Source organism: Lissotriton vulgaris, chromosome 7 (assembly GCF_964263255.1).
Source record: "Lissotriton vulgaris chromosome 7, aLisVul1.2, whole genome shotgun sequence".
Lineage (NCBI taxonomy): Eukaryota > Metazoa > Chordata > Amphibia > Caudata > Salamandridae > Lissotriton > Lissotriton vulgaris.
The window spans coordinates 1,497,303,460-1,497,324,575 of record NC_141695.1 but is presented as its reverse complement, the minus strand read 5'-3'; the positions used below and the strand labels follow the sequence as shown (position 1 = coordinate 1,497,324,575).

General features: G+C 50.8%; 1 protein-coding gene across 1 annotated transcript in view; it reads left to right on the top strand.

The window, feature by feature from the left end:
• Positions 1–21,116, top strand: part of ERGIC3 (ERGIC and golgi 3) — a 334,632-nt gene that overhangs the window by 213,076 nt on the left and 100,440 nt on the right. Inside the window, exon 10 of the mRNA XM_086932316.1 lies at positions 301–365. Coding sequence (XP_086788442.1) covers positions 301–365 — 65 coding nt within the window. The remainder of the gene's footprint in view (positions 1–300; positions 366–21,116) is intronic.

Below are 21,116 nucleotides of genomic sequence, written 5' to 3'. Positions count from 1 at the left end.
AAAAACAAGACTTTGTCTGTCGGATCTTAGTAATCCTATAGTGTTCCATAAAGTTCTTTATAGGCTTGCCTGCACTTAGAAACATGATCTCATACATGTAATGACTGCATGGTAATCGTTAGGAATAGCTCACCATTTTGACGTGTCTTTTTTTTATCAATTCATGTTGGGTACTACATCGCCAAGATGTTATAAAAAATATTGCTTTGGGATCTTGTGAGTGCTTAAATAGTCAAGTGATTCTATTTTGTTCCTACTTAATTGTCCTTAAAAGTTGTCCTTCTTTTTCTCCCTTTATAGCATCCATGATGTTTCAGTACTTTGTGAAAATTGTTCCCACAGTTTATGTGACTTTAGATGGTGAGGTAAGGATTTTTTAATTATGAATATAACTCTCCAATTTGTTACACAATTCCTACAGCTTTAATCCAAGGAATTAAGCTTTGTGTCAGTAAGTGCACTTCATGGGGAATTTAAGATCTTTCATAACTCTACACCTCGTTTAATTTATATTTGTTTTTTGAAAAAATGTAACAGTTTGCAGATATGTTTGAAACGTGACTTTTAAAAATCTAGAACAGAAGCACTTTTCCAATATATTCATCTCAAAAATCAAACTAAAGAATATATTTTTTGGGGAAAAGCATGAGTTTCTAATATTTTTGGCTTAAAATATATCTTGCTCCAAATCATAATGGCACACTTTAAAAAAAGAATAGTCTGTTCCTCCCAATAACTGTAACTCTTAACACCCCTTGATCCTGCTGAGATCTTTAACTTGAGTTGTATGTCGGACACTATATCTTCAATTGCAGCTTTTCTGATTGCATGATGACCAAAGAAGCAGAGCAGTTTCTAGTGTAGGTGCAGTGGTTTGTGCAAGCTGAACGAATTGGAGCACAGTTCAAAGAAGCATCTGGCTATACTGGGCAAAAAGGCTTTGCAGGGTTTGAAAGATACCAGAGTTAACCTCTTTGTGTTAGGAGTCATGCATTGATAACCAAGAAGAGCTTCAAGATCTGGTTGCACTCATCACCGTTGTTAATGAACATGGTTGATTCGTAAATCTAAATGAGGTGGGTCTGCATTATGAAGGTAATTGGTGTAGGCTGCTTCGCTCGGGCAGTTCGCAGTCAGTAGGCTCATCCAGATAAATTGTTGGTTGGGAAATGTGTATATCAACAATTAGGGGCTAATTACGATGTCAGTTAGATCGCAACCAATAGCTTGTCAGTTGCGATCCGACCAACATCTGCTGCCGCAGTCCAACCACCACATTATGATGCATTGCAGTTGGAGTCAGCTGCGGCGGGACCGACCAATGATTTTGACGGGCTCAAGGAGACCATCCGTTGGACTGTAATTCCCCTCAATAACTGTCGTAGGGATTAAAATGTCCCTTTATGACAGCCTTTCAATGGCGGTCTGACTGCCATTGAAAGGCTGTCGCAAATAGACTTTGGGGGCCCCTCGTAGGGCCCCCATCCCTAAGCAGCCTCCAGTGCCCCCCAAACATCCATGCACCTTGTGCCAGTCACCATGTGGTGCCTAACACAAGATGTATGGATGTTTGTTTACATGGCCTTTATCATTGCAGCTTCTGCTGCTGCCCTTTTCTAACCTCTAGCACATGCCATAACAATACAGGGCATGTTTCCAACCGAAGTGCTGGCGGTCGAAATCCTAATGCAGCATATGAGACCTCCAACTCCTTGTCGGAAGGTCCCATTACCACAACGATGTCAGTTGGCCACTCGTTCGACCGGCATTGGAATTAGGGCCTTACAGTGGGGTTTTGCATCTGCCCAAAGCAAGAGCTTCTGGGCTGCTAAAGATGTTTGACTATTGATAATTACTTTCCCTATTGGAAGCCCAATTGCCCTTTGACTGAGATAATTTATTTGTGATTGAAGTGGTGCATTGCACCATGCAGAAGCAGTATATATCATGTACATGTTTTCATGTTATAGACCGTTTCACCTAATAAAGTCAGTCCCTTTACTAAAACTTTGAGATGTCAGTTTATTGCTTGTAGACTTAAACAGAGTGCCATGCACCATACTAAATTAAAATATCAGAACTCTCGGGGGCGTGGTTAAGATGGCAGCCTGAGTGGACGCTAGTTCGTGAGGCTCCTGGGCCCGGATCCCCATTGTGACCCGTTAATCAGCATTTAAGCCCCGTAGTGGAGAGAATCGTGCCTGGCAGCGCAAGGGCAGTTGGTGCCCGTCCTTTTGGTGACGAGAGAAAAGTGGCGCCAGTCCCCTGCGATACACCTCTCGACTGGTGCTGGTGTATAATGGCGGCTAAGGGGAATGAGTAGTCCGCTGCGAATCTCCGCCGCATGTGGCCCACCAGGAGGACGTCTGCCGAGAGGACGACGGCCGGCGCGGAGGCCAGGAGCCGGTGGTGAGGAGCGAGACAGCAGCGCTTGGTGGGCGAGGTGAGCTGCGGAGGGAGCAGCCAGTGACGGCGGGAGCTCCGACCCGAGAGAGGCGCGAAAATCGACCCCCGGGATTTGGGGCCTACATCCAGTTGGCGCGCGCCGGCCCCGCTGGATCCACAACTAGCGGCGTGGGGGCTGGTGCGGTGGGGCACCAGGGAGATGCCCACAGAGAAGATGACAGTCGGAGCTGAGGACAGGAGCCGGCGGTGAGACACGAGGCAGCAGCGCTTTGTAGGCGAGGTGAGCTGCGGTGCGACTGGCCGGTGGTGGAGGGAGTGCCCGCCCGGGAGGCGCGAAAATCGAGCCGCAGTCTTTGGGGCCTACAGCCAGGTGGCGCGTGCCGGCCCCGCTGGACCCATATCAAACGGAAGGTGCATAGGTGTGAAGAGCGGACCTCCTGGGAGAAGTGGAGGCCGAAAGAGGAGACTGTAGGCGGCCCGGTGCCACAAAAGGGGCCCATCACGACCACAAGCGGCAGCGTTTAAGGCGGCATGGCCGGTACGACGGGCCCGCCAAGTGGAAACCCCAGCCTTACTAGAAACAGCCAGCAACTGGTGGGGGTGAAGCTAAGAGGAGGGTGCAGTGGAGCCTGCCATCAACCTGGGGTTCTTTGGCCCAGTGAGACCCAAGGGAGCCCACCAGCTACAGCACTTGACCAGCCTTGCGTGGCCTTAGCAGGCGCTTGACCTGGCCTACATCACATTGCTGAAGAATGGGCATCGCTCCACCCCCCCCCCCCTATGGCGGCGGCCGGCATCCCCCCCTTGCCGCGGCAGAGAGGTTCCGGGTCTCTGGGCCCCCAGAGTCCCGAGCGAGGTCCCCGGGTGTTTGGCCCATGTGAAGCTTGCAGTACGAGAGTGATGACGGCCGCGGAGCCCCGCACACAGGTTGGTGGGGGACTTCAGGGACGGGGAGGCCCGACCTCTGCCGCGCGGATAGTGCGGACTCACTCTGGGGGACTGCCCACGTGTGCGCTGATACAAGCTTCCTCCGAGCGAGCGAACAGTGAAACTCCATCGAGGGCGGGGAAGCCGGGACACAATGGCAACATTAGGACGTAGGGGTGGACGCACCATCACCGATATGCTAGCCAAGGGCACCCCTAAAGGGGAGAAAGGTCCCTCTTCCCCGGCGGCCAAGAAGGATCCCGTAGAGCCGGGGAATGAGGGGGTGCCCATCACTAAGTCGTTTCTTGAGACCTTATTCAATTCCCTAAGACTTCCAGGTGCTCAAGCAGGAAATGGCTGGGGAGCACCGCGAACTTCGGCGGGATGTGGATGGACTAGGTGAGCGTGTGGCGGTGGTGGAGGAGGCGGAACAATCCAGAAGCGAAGAAGTGGAACAACTTCAGCAAGAAGTCATTCGCCTCCGAGAGCAGCAAGTAGATCTTCAGGCCCACGCGGAGGACCTTGAGAACCGTTCTAGAAGAAAAAACATTAGGGTCCGAGGTGTTCCATACAAAGCAGATGGGGACAGTGTCTCCTGCTTCCTCCAGGGTATGTTCCGGGAAATCCTGGGGGAGACCGACGATTTTGCGATTCGCATAGATAGGGCACACAGAGTGGGCCTGCCGCGCCGTGCACCCAGCCCGCCGTCTGACATTCTAGCCTTCCTACCTAACTTTCCATTATAAGAAAGGATCTTTCTGGAGGCTTGCCGGAAACAACCTCTCCAGTATCAGGGGCACCAGGTAGCACTGTACCAAGATCTCTCGGCTATCACCTTACACAAGAGGAAGGCTTTTAAGGTGGCCACGGTGTTCCTGCGGGAGAAGGGTGTCCCGTACTCGTGGGGTCTCCCCTTCCGACTGATCTTCAAGTGGAAAGGAACCCTGCACCAGCTTAGATCCCTACGCGAAGCAGGCACCATCCTAGGCATTAATCTCCATGAGGACTCCCCGTTGCGAGAGGCCTCTCCGTGACCTTCCCAGGAGAAGTCCCCCCGGCCGTCGCGAGCTGGGTGGCAGCGAGTTGGAAGTAGCCGAACGCCCAAAGCCAACCTGAAACCGGACCTAGCTACTATGGCACAGGAACAGGCAGCAGCTATCTAGGAGGTGTCCAAGGACACCGCGTCGCTGTATTAAGCTTGTAGAGTTTGGGGCTTTCTACGCATCAGGACCATGCAGGCCCGACGGGGTGCAGGGCGGGGGGCCGAAAGGGTCGCCGCTGCTACAAGTTCCCTCACTTGACGTCACCACAGGTCTGGACTGGGTGTTAACTGGCCTGGGACTATGAACCTACATTGGGAGTTCTCTGGTGGGGATAGGGGGGGGGGGGTGGAGGAGGAGTACGGAGAGTTGGGGGGAAGGTGGGGTTTGGGGTCTCGGGAGGGAAAAGTTGGTCGGTTGTGGGTGGCGTTCTGGGGAGCAGGGGGGTTGGGATGGAGGGGGGCTCGGGTTGGTGGGGGAGTTCATGGGTTGGGGAGGGACAAGGGTGGGAACCAGTGTGTCGGCTGGGATGGGACTTACATAAGAGGTTTACTGGAGCAGCATGAAGCACACTATGTGCACAATGTTTACTGATTCCGGAATGGCTGACGCTACATTAAAGATTTTAACACTCAATGTAAAGGGCCTTAACAACCCCGTTAAACGGAGAGCAGTGTTATCATACCTGGAAAATTCAGGGGCTGAGATTTGTTTGCTTCAGGAAACGCACTTACTTTCCAAAGACTGGCACAGGTTGAGGTCCCGGGTATTCCCTCAGCAATTCTTTTCCTCCACACCTGAGAAAAAAGCAGGCATTGCGATCCTGGTGGCAAAACCCTTCCGCGGTCAGGTCAAGGATAAGGTGGGGGAGATTAAGGGTAGGATGCTAGCCCACAGTTTCACTGTTGGTGACCAGAGGATATCGGTGGGATCCCTATACGCGCCGAACACAGGGCAGGAGCCCTGTCTCCAAAATGCCCTTTCTGAAGTTTTGCGCTCCTCGGACCCTTTTCTGCTTCTGGGGGGTGACCTTAACTTATTGATGGATACAGATCGGTCGGGTCCCAGGTATGGTGACACGGGCGCTGTCTCAGAGGCAGGTAAGGAATGGATGCAGCAAAGAGGGCTAGTGGACCTGTGGAGGGCTAAACACCCAGGGGCGTCACAGTATACTTTCTACTCACATGTACATCGCACTTATGCCAGACTGGACCACTTCATTGGCTCCTCTGAGCTGGAGCCCCGGGTAGCTGAAGTGAGTATCATTCCGGCAGCCCTTTCTGACCACGATGCGGTGGAGCTCACGCTGAAGGCCCCAAGGGTTCGCTGCCTCCAGGGAGGTGGAGACTTGGGGAACCGCTTCTGCAGCGAGCGGACGTGGCTCAACAGCTCCGTAAGTGCATCACTGATTATTTAGCGGTCAATGATAGATCGGAGACGCCAACGTCGGCAGTGTGGGGGTCATTGAAGGCAGTGGTCCGCGGTGAACTTATTGCAGTGACAGCGGCGGAGTCCAAGGAGCGTAAGGCCAAGCGGAACAATCTCACAGCCCAAGTCGTAGAGCTGGAGCGGGCCCATACTATGTGGGAGGGAATAAAACCGGTCGCCTCCTCGCAAGTGCACTACGGGCTAAGTTCCAACACTCAAAAATACTAGCCTTACGTAATGAGGATGGGGATAAAATCAGGGATGAGGCACAGATAGCGGAATTGGATAGCCTTACTGTATAAAGCAGACGCGACGGTGGGGACTGACGCTGATGCATACTTGAGGGACTTAGCGACTACAGCCTTGAACTCGGCGCACGCGCTAGCACTGGACGCACCAATCCGTCTGGATGAAGTGGTCGGGCCATCTCTCGTCTTCAAATCGCCAGGGCCGGACGGTTTCTCCGCCAGTTTTTATAAAACTTTCTGCCCGCTGATAGCCCCGATTCTCACAAAGCTTTTTAATTAATTTCAAGGCCCGGGCTCCATCCCACTGGATATGCTGGAGGCTGAGGTCATAGTACTGCCTAAGCCGGGCAAGGACACCACCCAATGCTCGGCGTTACGACCCATCTCGCTGCTCAACCTCAACCTTAAATTATTTACAAGCGTGTTGGCTTCCAGGCTGGGACCGTGTTTGCCTGAGATTATAGAGCCGGATCAGTCGGGTTTTATCCCGGGGAGACAATGTAGTGACAACACAAAGCGATTCCTCCACCTGATAGATCAAACCCACTTTCAACAGTTAGACTTGGTCCTTTTAGCCATTGACGCTGAAAAAACGTTTGACCGGGTCGATTGGGGTTTTCAACAGAAAGTTCTGACGCACTTTGGGGTGGGTGACTGTTTCCAGGCCTGGGTGGCGAGTTGCTACCATCGCCCCGAAGCACGAGTTCGCCTGAGCAGCATATGTTCTAGCCCCTTTGAAATTCAACGCTGCACCAGACAGGAGTGCCCCCTTTCCCCTCTCCTGTTCGCGCTATATGTCGAACCCCTGGCACAGAAGGTGGGCGATCACCCGAGCATTCGAGGCATTACATTCGGTGGGGAGCCGCACCCCATAAGCCTTCATACCGATGACATTCTGGCAGCTCTTGACCGTCCTGAGAGTTCTGTTCTGGCCTTCCTCGAGGAAGTGGAGGCCTTCGGAAGAGTGTCAGGCTTCCGGATGAATAGGGGAAGTCTCTTATCCTACCGCTGGGCATGTACACCAGCTCTGATCAAGATACCCCGAAGTTCGGGGGGGGGTTATTAACGCAGCCCCAACTCCCATATCTGGGTATCACCCTCACTCCATCTACAGACCGCATGGTAGCGCTTAATTAGGCTACTCTTACAGCGCAGATTCAAAAAGACCTGGCGCGCTAGGCTAAACAACCACTCTCCCTACTAGGGAGAATTGCAGCAGTGAAAATATCGTCCCGTCCTAAAATTCTTTATATTTTTCAGACTATTCCTATGACCCCACCGTCCGGGATCATTGCGAATCTGCAAACGGCACTCCAGCACTTCATCTGGAGTGCCGTGGAGTTGCTACCATGATTTATATACATAAAAATACTTCAAACAATCCCGGTATTCGTTAAAAAGACTGCAACGCCATCCTTGCTGCGCGTTTATCCCTCGGCAAATCTGCTTAGTTGCAGTCTTTTTAACAAATATTGCCATGTTGAGCACGAAATAAACAGATGCTTTTGAACAAGCTTAGTCAAGGATAGTAGGGGAGGGGGCAGTATTTCAGGAAAAAGCGAGTATGCAGCGATGTTGAACAGAGTTAAGACTGGGAGTGGAAACAGTTCAATACCGGGAGTGTTTGAAGTATATTTATGTATATAAATCATGGTAGCAACTGTGTTCGCTTAGAGAGAGCGATAGGAAATAACGCAGATGCTAGTTTATTGCTATGTACAAAAATGTTGTTGTTTAAAAACGATTGTTTTCGAAAAACATGTTTGCCATTTAATGATTGGTAAAACTTCTCTTTTGTGAACTTTAGACACCCCCCAAGAAGGGAGTTTTTCCCGAAATGCATTGGGTGACTGAATAAATATGTGGCATAAGGAAACAAGAATTCTCCTGTGTTTTTTACAAAGCCAAAGAACCAAGGTCAATGGATAGAATGAATTGAAAAGAAAGCAGAGCAAAGAACAGACAAAAATTTGGTTGAAATTAAGAAATAAATAAATATGATGATTACAAATTTAAATCATTAAATTCATTATAATAGGTTGTGCAGCTGTGGAGACCGAAATGTGTCTTTCACGTTTTTTCACTTATTTGCAGTGCGAATGGGCGGAGCACGGAGAGCGAGCACGCCGACAATGTCTAAAGTGGAACTAAAAGTAAATGTTGGATGACTAAAGGAAGAAAAAAGGTGTGCATCTCTCTACCACGACAGTACTCTTCCAAGATGGGGCCATGGCCAAAACATCTCTGTGGAAAATACCGTTTCTCTGCTGCTCTCATAGACCACGTTATCTCCAGAATTCACCCATTACCCGTACCTTATTAAAAGTATGGGACTCCGTGGTGCTCAAACGTGAATTGTTAACCTTCCCCGCTCACCCCTCTCCTGTACAACCCTGAGTTCCCTCCTGGCAATGATCCCCGAGCGTTCCCTCAATGGCGTGGCTCTAGTTGCAGGTCGGCAGGCCATCTCTTCGATCTACAGGGCTTCATCCCCTTCAAGGACCTATCCCAGGGGTATGGTATTGCTTTGCCATAGCTCTTTCAGTACTTTCAACTCAGACACGGGCTTACACAACCCGAACACCTCCCATTTGTTGGCAGGCACATGACTGGGTTTGAGAGATGGCTGGTCACGAAGGAATCTGACAGAGGCCTTATTACAGACCTATATAAGTTACTCACCCCCCCTCCCGAGATTCACCACACCGCAGGGCAGAGACGTTGGGAGGAGGAATTAGGAAGAACGATGTCACTCCAGGAATGGCGCTCAGTGTACTACTGGGCTAACCATACAGCACGAAACGCGGCGGGCAGGGAAATGGCGGTAAACATACCTACATATTGGTACCTCACTCCCGTGAGGCTCCACAGGGGCAACCCATCCCGAAGCGCTTCCTGCTGGACGAGTTGTGGTGGACAGGGCACCTTGACGCACCTACTCTCAGACTGCATAGCGGTTAGGGAGTACTGGACAGCTGTACTTGATGATATAGATAGATCATTAGATACTGAGATCCCCAGGAATCCGGCCTACACCATCCTTGGTCTCCCGAATGCACTCACCTTCCCTCTGAAATCCATAAGGGGACGCCAGATGGGCCTCGCATTACAAGCTGCTTCCCACCACATCCTGTCTCTTTGGGGAACTACTATTAGGCCCACCCACACGGGATGGCTGCACAGACTATCGTTCATATTAGGCATGGAGCGTATTCAGGCAACACTCACACAAACTGTGGCCACGTTCCGCACAATTTGGCAGCCACTGCTCACTCTTCTCTCACAAGAGTTCAACGAGGTTACATGCCCTAGATATCTCCGGTTATTACGCCTGACAAATGCAAGTGATGGCTCCACTGAGCTCAAAGAGACAGTACAGTGAAGGAACTGTGACTGGTATGCTCTACACGCTTATGTTCCGACACACTGGTGGCGGTGGGGGTGGGGGGAGGTCCAGGGGTGGGATTGGGTTTTTATGTTAATGTTGTTTTTGTTAGCTCGATTTTACAGCCGAATTTCAATCTCAGCCTTTATTTATGGGAGTGTCATTTTGAGTTTAGGCCAAAGAAGGTCTCCAACTTCAGCGCATGGCGTGTTCAGCTCTTCTAAATGAATCATTTCCCTGGTTTGTCAATTATCCAAGTGGCCTCTGTATTGCTTTGAAATGTCGATGTCTGTTGTTGAAACTAGTAAAACAGATTCAAACAAAATAACAGAACTCTCTGGGCAAACATCCCCACGGTTGATTATAAAAAAATCCTGTATATGCCTATCAAGTCATCACTTTAATACATAACCTCTGCATAGAGTTGGAGAAATGTCTGTAATTAACTTTCCACTCTTAATGAAGATTTATACAGAGGGCTATGGGTATAAAATGACAATACGTTAAGACAAATATTTTGACTTATGGAGGCAATCGCAGTCAGAAACACTGATCAGAAACTCTGAAACAAATGTTGTAAGGTGAAGAATTCTACCGAAACCTAGCTCTGGTATGCATTAGGAGCTGTTGCTTGGATTTAATGAACAAATAAATGTATGCTGAATTATCCAAGCTAGAGGCTCCTTGATGCAGGCATTTAGAAAGGAACACTTGTGCCTTCTGCCTAGTATTTTCTGCCTCATCTCATAGAAGCACCAGGAACCTGTGGTTAGAGTCAAATTCTGAAGTCCAGCTTGGATGAACAAAAGCAAGGCTAGTCCTTCGCACTCTTTCCATCTGGACAAGCCTTACCTCAGTCTGGCCACATCTCTATCTAGCATAGACCACCAAGTCAGAATTGCCTTCAAACAGTGCACCTGCATCTCAGATAGTTCATAACATATTCAGGTTGCAGCACAGCTACTTATTCTCCTCTTCAAGATCCTGCCCCGAGCAAGGCTGCCTTTATAGTGCTTCAAACTTTCCCATGTGTGTCTCGTTGACTGAAGCCTGATGGTATTTTTGATGTTTGGCAAAGGACTACTGCATCATCACTTGCAAATTAAACATGGGTGAACAATCTCTTCTGTGATGCAACATAACTTGTACGAAATTGGCAGAAAACGTAGATGTCCCTCGGACGTTCCTATGCTTAAAAAGTCAGTGGATTCAGGTTAGGAAGTAGGCTATTCTGTGATTGTCCTGTGTTGGACAAAATAATTGACTCCATTTTTTTTTTAACAGATTTTATTTGATGGATTGCACACACATTGCAGCCCCGTGCTCCGGAGTCAGCTGCCAACAACATATAGATCATCAAGGCATTATCAATCTCTGCATCATTTTATATCCAATAATCGCATCAAACTGAACAAAACTATCCACCCCATCCCTCCCCTACCCCCCCAACTCCCCCTCCCAGATCCCACCCCCCCCGGTCGCACGATACCTTGTTTTCCTTTTCCCAACATAGCAGACTTTGTGTTAGAAACACACAAACACCTTCCAGAGTATCCTCCCGCTCCACTGGGTGCTCAAGCCACAGGCCCTGATATTCCGCCCACCTCTTCCATATCTTGTAGTGCTTATGTGGGCAGCCACGGGCCACGAATACAGGCCGCTCCAGCCCCATACAAAAGTCCATCCCCCTCTTCCCCACCGGAACTGATGGAGCTCGGGGGTCCTTCCATGCCTTGGCCACGTCTCTTTTAGCTAAGGTCGGGCCCAGCAACAGTAAATGCCTTTTGTACCTATTTCCCCCTACCCCGTCCATCACGTGCAGCAACCCTAATCTTGGTGAGCGAGGGAAGTCCCACCCCAGGACCTCAGACAAACAATCCCAAACCCCTTTCCAGAATCTAGCCAGTGAGCTACAGCTCCATGCCGTGTGGATCAGCGTCCCCCCTTCCCTCCCACACCGAAGACAATCTGGGGAAGCAACAAGGCCTGCCCGCTATAGTTTCTCTCTGTTATAATAGACCCGGTGCAAGTATTTAAACTGGTTGAGCCGCAGACGCATCGCAATGGCTGCGCTTCTAGGGGCCTATAACGCCTCCCGCCAGTCCTCCTCCTCCAGTGCCCCCACATCCCCCTCCCATGTTTCCCGGAGCTTCAACAGTGTGGTGGAGCAATGTGTAACTAGTGTTTGATAGATACGAGATATCTTTTTGTCTCCTAAATCCCCCATGAAAACCTTGGCCTCTATCGGACTAAACTCAGGGAGGGAATCAATGCCTTCCAAGCTCGGTGTGATTGCATGACGAAACTGCAGATATTGAAAGAACTGGGATTGAGGCATGTCGTATTCTTTGCATAGCTCCTGGAAGGATTTGAGAGTCGTTCCCGACAGTACGTTCCAGAGCGTCGAAATACCGATAGTATCCCAACCTCTAAAACCTTGCAAAGACGCCAAGGCAGGGAAACGTCCATTGTTCCATAATGGGGTCTCCTTCTTCAGCCTACCCCACCATCCCATGCGGCGCAGAGCCTGTCGCCAAATCTGGAAGACAAGCTGGGTAGCCTGCGGCAGTCTCTTTCGCAGGTGCCCCGCATACAGAATCACGTGTAGGGAGTTAGAGCCCATAAGATGTCGTTCCAGGGCATACGTCGGACCCCTTCTGTCCCTGTACCACCACTCATTTAGGACCAGAAGATGGAAGATTGATAGTAGGAGAGGATATCGGATGTCGCCAAGCCACCACAATATGTTGACAGGAAACATGTCCGAAGTGCCACTCTAACCGCTCCTCCCGCTCAAAGAAATTGCCCCAGTTCTGAGTTCACCTGACTGAACCACTGGAGTGGAATCGGGAAGGGATGGTTCTGTAGTTGGTACAGCAATCGGGGAAGGGCCACCATTTTAAAGATGGCCGATCTGCCATAAATTGTAAGGGGCATACGGGACCATGTCTTCATCTCCGTCCGGACCCGGTCCCAGACTGGCACCCGGTTGCGCTCCCAGGAGATCGTCGGGACCTCTGAGATAAACACTCCCAGATACTTAATCCCCCCAACTGCAACCTGTAGCGCAGATGCCCAGTCACCAACCCCAGTCTGCGCCCCCAACACCCACAAAGTCGATTTACAGGGGTTCAGGTAAAGCCCAGATGTTTTTAGCCAAAAATCGTCATTATCTCAAGTATTCGCTGCCCCGATCTGTTAAGGTTGGTAAGGAAGAACAGTACGTCATCAGCATAGAGGGCAATTCCCCTCTCCCACTCAAAGCATGGAGCTGCGCATCTGTACGCACCCAAGCCGCCAGCGGCTCCATAGCCAGGGCAAAGGAGTACGGCGAAAGTGGGCAGCTCTGCCTAGTGCCTCGCCCGATTGAAAATTTAGATTATGTAGCCCCTGCCACCCTAACCGAGGCCGTCAAATCCGTATATAACAGTCTCAAGTAGGATAGGAAGCGAGGCCCTAAGTTAAGCCGAGGCAGTAACGCAAACAGGTAGGCCCAACTCAGGGAGTCGAAGGCCCTGCCGATATCCGCCAAAAGCAGTGCCGCTGGGTCGCGCACCGCCGCCACTGTGACATGGGCCCTGCGAATATTGTGCCTAGTTGCTCTGTGGGGCATGAACCCGGCCTGATCCAGGTGGACAAGCTCCGCAATATGGGGCATGAGACGATTAGCCAACGCCTTGGCTAGAATCTTGGCCTCTACATTCAACAGCGATATGGGCCTAAATGACACATGTAGTTCTGGGGGTCGACCTGGCTTCTGTAACACCACCACTTCAGCATGTCTCCAGTCTGCAGGGAGGCAGCCGCTCTCCCGCGCCTCTTCCAGCGCCGCCCTATAATGCGTGCCTAATTGTAAATGGTACTTCTTATAAAACTCACTCGGAAACCCATTGGGCCCTGTAGCCTTTCCGGTGTTATGTTCACCCAGGGCCTGTCCCAACTCTTCCGCCGAAAACGGGAGCTCTAGGCGCTCACGTACCTCATCCGTCACCGCACGTGGCGGCAGGTCCGCAATAAATTTGTCCACCACATCTGCCGGGAGGCATTCCTTCGGGGCATATTGATTCGTGTAATATGCCGCAAAGCTTTCACCCAACGCCTTTGGGTCTGTGATTGGGTTCCACACCGCATCCAGGACCCCCGGCAAGGTCTGAGTCTGAAAAGTGCTCTGGCAAAGCCGGTGCAACATCGTTCCCGACTTGTCCCCCCACTGATAAATCCTACTGCGTGTCGCCAACCACACCTGACGCGCCTCATCCAAGAGCAGAGATGCATATGATTGCTGTGCCAAAAGGAGTTGCCCCATCATCTGGCTTTCTCCATCCACGCTGCAACGGCACTCCATGGTCTCTATATCCGCCTGGGAGCGGAGTAAGTCCGCTTCACGCCGTCGGCGCGCAGCCGCGCACCATGCAATGTCTACTCCTCGCAACGTGGGCTTCATAGCCTCCCACAGCGTCCCAGTGCCCGCAACCGAACCAGCATTTTCTACCAAGTAGTGTGCTATGGCCTCCCCCATGTGCTTCTGATAGTCCTCACTCTGAAGGTGCCACGTAGATAGTCGCCATCGAAAAGGCTGCCGCCTTGTACCCTGCATTTAGTCTATTGTAACGGGGGAGTGGTCCGAGAGTCCCCGCGGCAGAAGGGCCGCCGACTCCACCCTGCCAACAATTGTTCGAGGGACAAATATATAATCCAACCTAGAAAAGGATTTATGTACTGCAGATGGGTATGTGTAATTCCGCCCCTGCGCGTGCAGATAGCGCCATGTGTCAACCCAATCCAAACTGCGTGTAATGTCTCTTAATTTAGTCGATGGCGTGGCAGTCCCCCCCCCACCTGGCCTACATCGATCCGCCAAACCATCCATGACATCATTCCAATCCCCTCCCACCACAGCGGGCGCCTCAAGGATGTCTGCCCACAAAGCAAATAATTTCTCTATCAGCGCCCACTGCAGGGGAGGCTGATCATACACACTCCCCAGCACCAGGGTCTCTTCTCTTATCTGACCTCTAACAAATATGTACCTGCCCTGTGGATCAACCCACTGAGTGTGATGGACATAGGAAAGTCTGCGGTGGACTAAAACGGCGACCCCCCGGGACCCCCTAACATAACCCGCATGATATACCTGTTGGTAACCAAAGCTCTGCAAGCAGAGTGTTTTGTTGCCTAGTATGTGTGTTTCCTGTAATAGCAGGATGTCCGCTCTCTCCCTCTTTGCTTGGCGCAGTATAGCCCCCCTCTTAATTTTATCTAGTATTCCCCGTACATTCCAGCTAACGATTCGAAGGGACGCGCTGGGAGTTATTATTCTATGTTCTGAACCTGCCATCTGGAGCCCAAGGAGGAAAAGCCCAAGTAATGGGCCACTGCGGTATATACGTGTGTTCCATGTGGATTCCTAAGTCATCGTGCAACAGTACCCCAACTGCCCCTCCCTGTGAAACAAAACCCTGCCCCCCCCAAACTCCCTTCTCCCACCCCCATACCTCAAGAACTCTGAAGTACCTTTCGCGGTATAGGTAGCCTCCGGTCCCCAACGTAGGGCCTGAGACCGGCTACACCAATGGATCCCTATAAACCTGCCCATGAACCCAACTCCCCCCACTAAACCAAGATAAGGGGAAAACACCAGCCCCTCAAATATCCCCCCCTGCCTCTTCATTCATATCACAGTCAACATATAGTAAGAGTCCCTTTGACCCCGGCTACCTCCTAGAGCCTCACTGCCGTGACATCATAGACACACTAGTTGCGGTGTAGGCTCATTCGCAGCAACAGTCCCCTTGTCCACATACTCACTGTTCAAGGATCCACAATCGAAGGATCAGATGCACCCTTCGTACCTCCCGCCGCCCCCCGATGTGGAGCGCCTCCTGGATCTGGAGTGCCAGTTTCTCTTATTCCGTGGCTCCTGAGCCGTTTGCGACTGCGCCCCAGTCTGCGAAGCGTCGGAGTCCAGTCCCGGCGGGGTATACACCCTCACTTTCACCGTCTCATCAGTCCATTGGAAGACCTCCTCCGGGGTATCAACGAAATGGGCGTGAGACTGGAACACAACCCTCAGACGATCCAGATAAAGCAGAGCATAAGGGAGCTTGAGTTCCCTGAGACGTGCCTTCGCCGCCATAAACTACTGCCGTTGTTGTTGAACCAACCACGTATAGTCCGGGAAGATGAGGATCCGTTGATTCTCATATAGGAGAGGTTCCTTTGCCCGTGCCTGCTGTAGGATGGTGTCGCGGTCATGGTAGTTCAATAGTTTAGCAATCACTGGTCGGGGCGGGCCCTCACTGGCGGCTTCTGAACAAGGGCCCTGTGCGCCCGTTCTATCACAAAACAACTCGATAGGGAGTCTGAGGGGAGCCAACTCTCCAACCATTGAGCCAAGAATTTCTCCATGTTGCCCTTCTCGCAGCCCTCCGGAAGCCCAACAAAACGCAGGTTGTTGCGCCGAGCCCGCCCTTCGGCATCCTCTGCATGAAGCGCTAAGTCCTTTTGAATACTCTCCATATTGGCAACCTTGCGTTTCAGGGTTGCCACATCATCTTCCACTCCCGAGATTCTGGTTTCGGCCTCCGTGATGTGGGCTACAGCATTGCGTAGGTCCTGGCGAAGCAGGGTAACATCTACTCCCACAGCCCCTTTTTTGGCATCTAACATGTCTGTAGATTGAGTTATGGCTGCCAACAGTGCCGCGTTATTTGGCCCCTGATTTGGAGGGCCCCCGGCTCCCGCTACTCCTGCTCCTCCATTCGGCTCCGTAAACTTATCAATCGGTCCATGTTTCGTGGCTCCCACCTCTCATCATCTTCAGCGATTATCAGGGACACTCACCAGCATCAAAGCTTGCCGCTCCCCACAAAGGTCGTCTGCAATAGAGCCCCTCTCTCAAGCCGCTTGCAGGATCCTAGGGCCTGTGGTCAAAATGCGTCAATCTCGTCCCCTGGGCTGCAAGTTCATGCACACCTGTCTAGCCCTGTTCAAGTGGGCTAGGCGTATGGAGCAATAGCTAAGAAGGCCTTCAACCTGGGAGCCGCCACTGCATATGCAGGCCACATGCCTATTGTATCCTCGTCGCGCCTTCCAGCCATATTTCGCCTCCCAGGGTTCTTCTCTCCACCTCCGGTGTCACCCCCAACTTCGGAACCCCCGTGCCTCCTTCAGGCAAATCTAGCGCTCTCCAATCCGGGCGCTGCACGTGGCCACAGTCCACCACCACTTTGCCCTCCGGGGTGCCAGCTCCAACCTCTGGCTGTAATCACCCCTCAACCACAGGCCGCCACCTCCGATGGGCCAACCTACCCCCCCGAACCCCGTTGGCCGGTTGCCGCAAGGAAAGCCCTCCCGGCCGGCACCAAACTTTACCCCCCGACTTCACGGGCTACCTCCGGGCCTCACAGTATGGCGACCCCGGCGCCACTGCCGTCAGGGAGGATCGGGCTCTCGCTGCTGCCCTCCTGCCTACTTCGGGAGTTGTCGATGTCTTGGGGCGTCCATTGCAGTCCCTGGGGAGCACCCGGTCGCCGGCCGCACTCTGCTCCCGACTGCCCCTTCCTGGGCACCGTGTCCGGGGGGGGCCAAACTCGAGGCCCCGGCGTCTCAGGCCCGGCCTAGGCCTCAAATCGCCGCACTACGTCGCACGCTTAGATGGTGTCCCGCGCCCCACAAAAGTCACTGAGGCGTCTCCTCACGATCCGGAGCCAAGATCTTCCCCTGTGGACTCTGTAGCAGTGCAGGGAAGCGGTATAATAGTCTGATATGTTGCGGGCGGGATGGAGCTTCACTAGGCTGCGTCCGCCATGTTGACCCGCTTGGCTACGCCCCACAATTGACTCAATTTTTACAATTTATACTCCTCTCCTTTTTACTCAGACAGCCCTCGGTATGCCTGGATGTGGTCACAACTGGTCCCTATGCTATACAGTTCCAAGTCAAGGTTCATCCTGTGCCCTGAGAGCCAGTGGTGGAGACATAATTATGAATCATCTATAGGGCTGGTGATCTTGTATGTGTACTGCCACCTTTATATGAGATCATCAGTGGTCTTGCCTGCACTGGTATGAGCATGAAGAAGGAGAATTAGTTGGTACAGGGGTAGGAGTTTCTGTGGACTTCACATCTTCACAATAAAGCTCTGAGCATCTGAACATCACAGTTGCATCATAAGTCTGAGACGAAGGTATGCACAAAAGTGTCTGAGGCCCACATTATAATAGAAATATAATTCTGCCTTGTGCTTAAAATATAATTCTACCTTGTGCTTAATCTGTGCTGGTGGATGGTGTGATGTACAACGCAACGCACCAGTCGAACACAGACACAGGAATCTTGCAATACTTTTAAACCGGCCCTCATTGCCCTCAGGTGATTTTTAGGTCTCGCCTGGCATTAGCACCGTGCAGGCGCTGCTCTCGCCATGCGAGGACCTTTTGGAATCAATACGATTCCAGAAGTGTACTTGAAGCCCCGCCACTCTTTTCCATTGGCTTGCGTCATTGTTTATGTTAAAAAATAGTGCGTGATTGAAAAGTGGGTTTTTGGGTTACCGCCTTGTCCACTTTTAGGACAGCCCATCTGGACATGCCTATGCCATCTTGGTTTGGCGTGAGTTGGGAGGGTTCGGTTTATGGCTTACGCCGGCTCGTGATTGGCCATTGAGTGTGATTGGTACAAGGCGTCTGGTGTTAGAAATCTGGACTCTGAAGCTGTATCTGGACTCGGAATATAGTTTAATTTTTCCATTTTGGTAACTTATATACCTTGGCAGTGGGCTCATGCATGCCATGTGTATCAACTCGACGCATTTATTTTTGTACATACATTTTTTTGTTAAATTTGACGTTTTGCTTTAAACTGTGCAACAGCCAATCAAAATGCGCAAATGCGTTATTTCTTATGATTTGTCTCTAGAATTATGATATCTGAACTGGGAATATGTGAGAGGGAGGCCAGAGGACTTTGCTTAGAGTTTCTTGTTGCTCAAATGTTTGTCATTTCAGATATTTCTTTGTTTCCCGCGTCTTCATTGCTTGAATTTTTGCTTGTGAGAAAGTGTCACTCATAGACGTTGAATGTCACTCAAAATGACAATGAAAATGATACACCTAGGCAATCTGAAACCTTGGCAGCTATGCTGTCCAGGCAGACCTGGGTGAGTGATCAAGCATGAACCCAGGCCCGGCGGGCTCACAACTAAGTCACCAGCCCCCTTCAGAGCTCCTTTACTCCACCCCACTTTGCTGTTCTACATTGAGTCCACTCTCCGTGCTTTGGCTTTCAGCCTGGCCGACTTCAACAAGCTGCGTGATACCACTGCTCGGGCCGCCAGTTGTTTGCACAGACGTACAGTCCTGAGGTACCTTTGGGGGGGAAGTTCCACGTGCCAACTGTGATTCCCATCTCCGTGATCCGGCACCTCCCGGCAGGCCTCTCCGGGTCTGGATTCCTGGTCTGAGCAGCCGTTGAAGACCTCACAACATGCCCAGCCAGTGTCACCGGATGCGTTCTTCAGCTTGCCGGTCGTCCGAGCCTCTGGGTGCTGTTGCCTGCTGTCAAGGCTAATCTTGGTTGAGCCTATTTCTGGGTGGGGGGGGTCAGCTGCAGGCATCGCTCCCTTGAGGAGGTCAGTGCTGATGTACTGGCCCGTGGCTGGTGCAGAGAGACAAGAAAAACATCCTACCCTGCCACCATCTTGCGCCCCCCCTCATTTATTTTAAAGTCAGTATATTTTGCCTTGAGATGTTCGAAACACAACTAGGCTTGAGCAAAAAGTCTCAGCAGGAGCACTTGAAGATATGTGAACTCCGTCCTAGAGAGAGATATTGTGCTATTCTACTATGTGGATTGAATGTTTGGTTTCTATAGTGTATTACATCATGGATTACATCCGGGATTGGGCAGTCAGTCCGACTTGATATCTGATTACCATCAGCGAGGAAATACATGAGCAGTTCTGGAGGGGAAATGGACTCCTAGACTTTCCAGCGTGTCATTTCAGGCTCCCCATATGCAGTAATGGCATGTTATTCCCTGTAATACATCCCTATCCACTAAGCCTCAAAGAGACAGGACAAGATCAACATAACACCACTGCCTCTCTCCTGTGTCCCACTTAATACTCAAACCCTGCTAGGAGGTATATTTTGCCATGCACCCCTTTCCTGGTACATCAAAATTGCAGTCCATGGCACTGGCACAACTTTCTTCCTGTGCCATGCTTTTTTATTTTTTTCTTAGTTGGACATACCAAGAAAGAGGTCCCACCCTTTGCCTACAGTGAACCTCTTCTAATAAACTAGGTTGCTCAGGGGTGAGTTAGTCTGGTTTATGTTTGTTGACTTGCCTTGAAATATCATATGCTGTGTCCACTGTTAAAGCAAAACTGTATCTGTTCCCTTCGATGATAGTTACTTTAATGATAAGGCTCGATGCATCCTACTTCAATTTTGAACGTGTGTGCGCTGAATTCTTCCCTACCAGGGTAGATGAAAAAATGTTTTTACATTGTTATACATATCACAAATATACACTAAATAAAGCAAAGCTAGAATACAATACCATTAGCAAAGCAAATGGCTTTAACTTAATCAAAGGCGAGACCTATTGCATTTTCAATGCTTATTATATTTCTACATAATCATGCCATGCCACAACCCAGACGTACAGAGGTGGAACACTGCAGCGCTACATACCTCAACAAAAAATGAACATTGAAAATCTTCTCTCACCCTTGTTTTAACCTGAATGACGGAAACTAGAAACACAACAGAATATTACCCTATAGTGCACCAATCTTACTGTAATTTTCTGATGTCTCGCACATATGCAAACAATATACTGCACCATTGTCTCTTGATGACGCATCTCCTTCATCTCCTCAGCTGCTTTCTATTTGAGGATCGAAACTCCCACTCTGTCATTCCTGCTCATAGTCCTCTTACCACTGGTTTCAGCCTCCTGTCCTTTGTGCTGACTTGCATCTTCTCGAAGTGTTGCAGGTAGCGAGAGATCCTCCTCCTCGGCCCCTGCCCGGACCCTGCTTTCAGTCCCCTTTTTTCAGGCTTCCAGTCTCGCTATCATCCGGCCTTTCTTCGGCAGTCACCAACCGTTTAAAGTGAGATATGTTCCATGATACATATATTCTGTCTAGGAAGTTACCTTCATGTCCCTTACCTTAACTACTGTCCACGGTCAAAGTACGATTGGTAGCCTGAACTTGCCACTAGGGTAGCGGACTTTGATTAGAACCTAGTCTCCTGACTGGAAAATCCGATAACTGACTGACTCGCCTCTTCCTACTGGCATAGTCATTGCGGCATTGCCGACAGCTGAACTCTTGCTTTTGTGGTTCCTGGTTCTTGTCCCACTGAGGGTGGTGCGGGCTGATGTCTGTAACGTCCGTTCCATGCATAGTATTCTTGGGGGAAACTCCAATGGTATAGTGTGATGTGGCATGGGAGCTCCGCAGAAACATGTAGATCGTGTTCTCTATACTTTTCTGTCCCGCCTGTGTTTTGTAGATCACCTTCTTTAGAGTTCTCACAAACCATTCTGCCTCCCCATTGGCCCGGGGCCACCTTGGCGTAATCTGCCTGTGTTGGGTATTCCGGAACTAGAGGTGCCTCCAGTCTGAGGCTCTGAGTGCGGTGATAGTGAGCTGAAGGCAGTCATCGT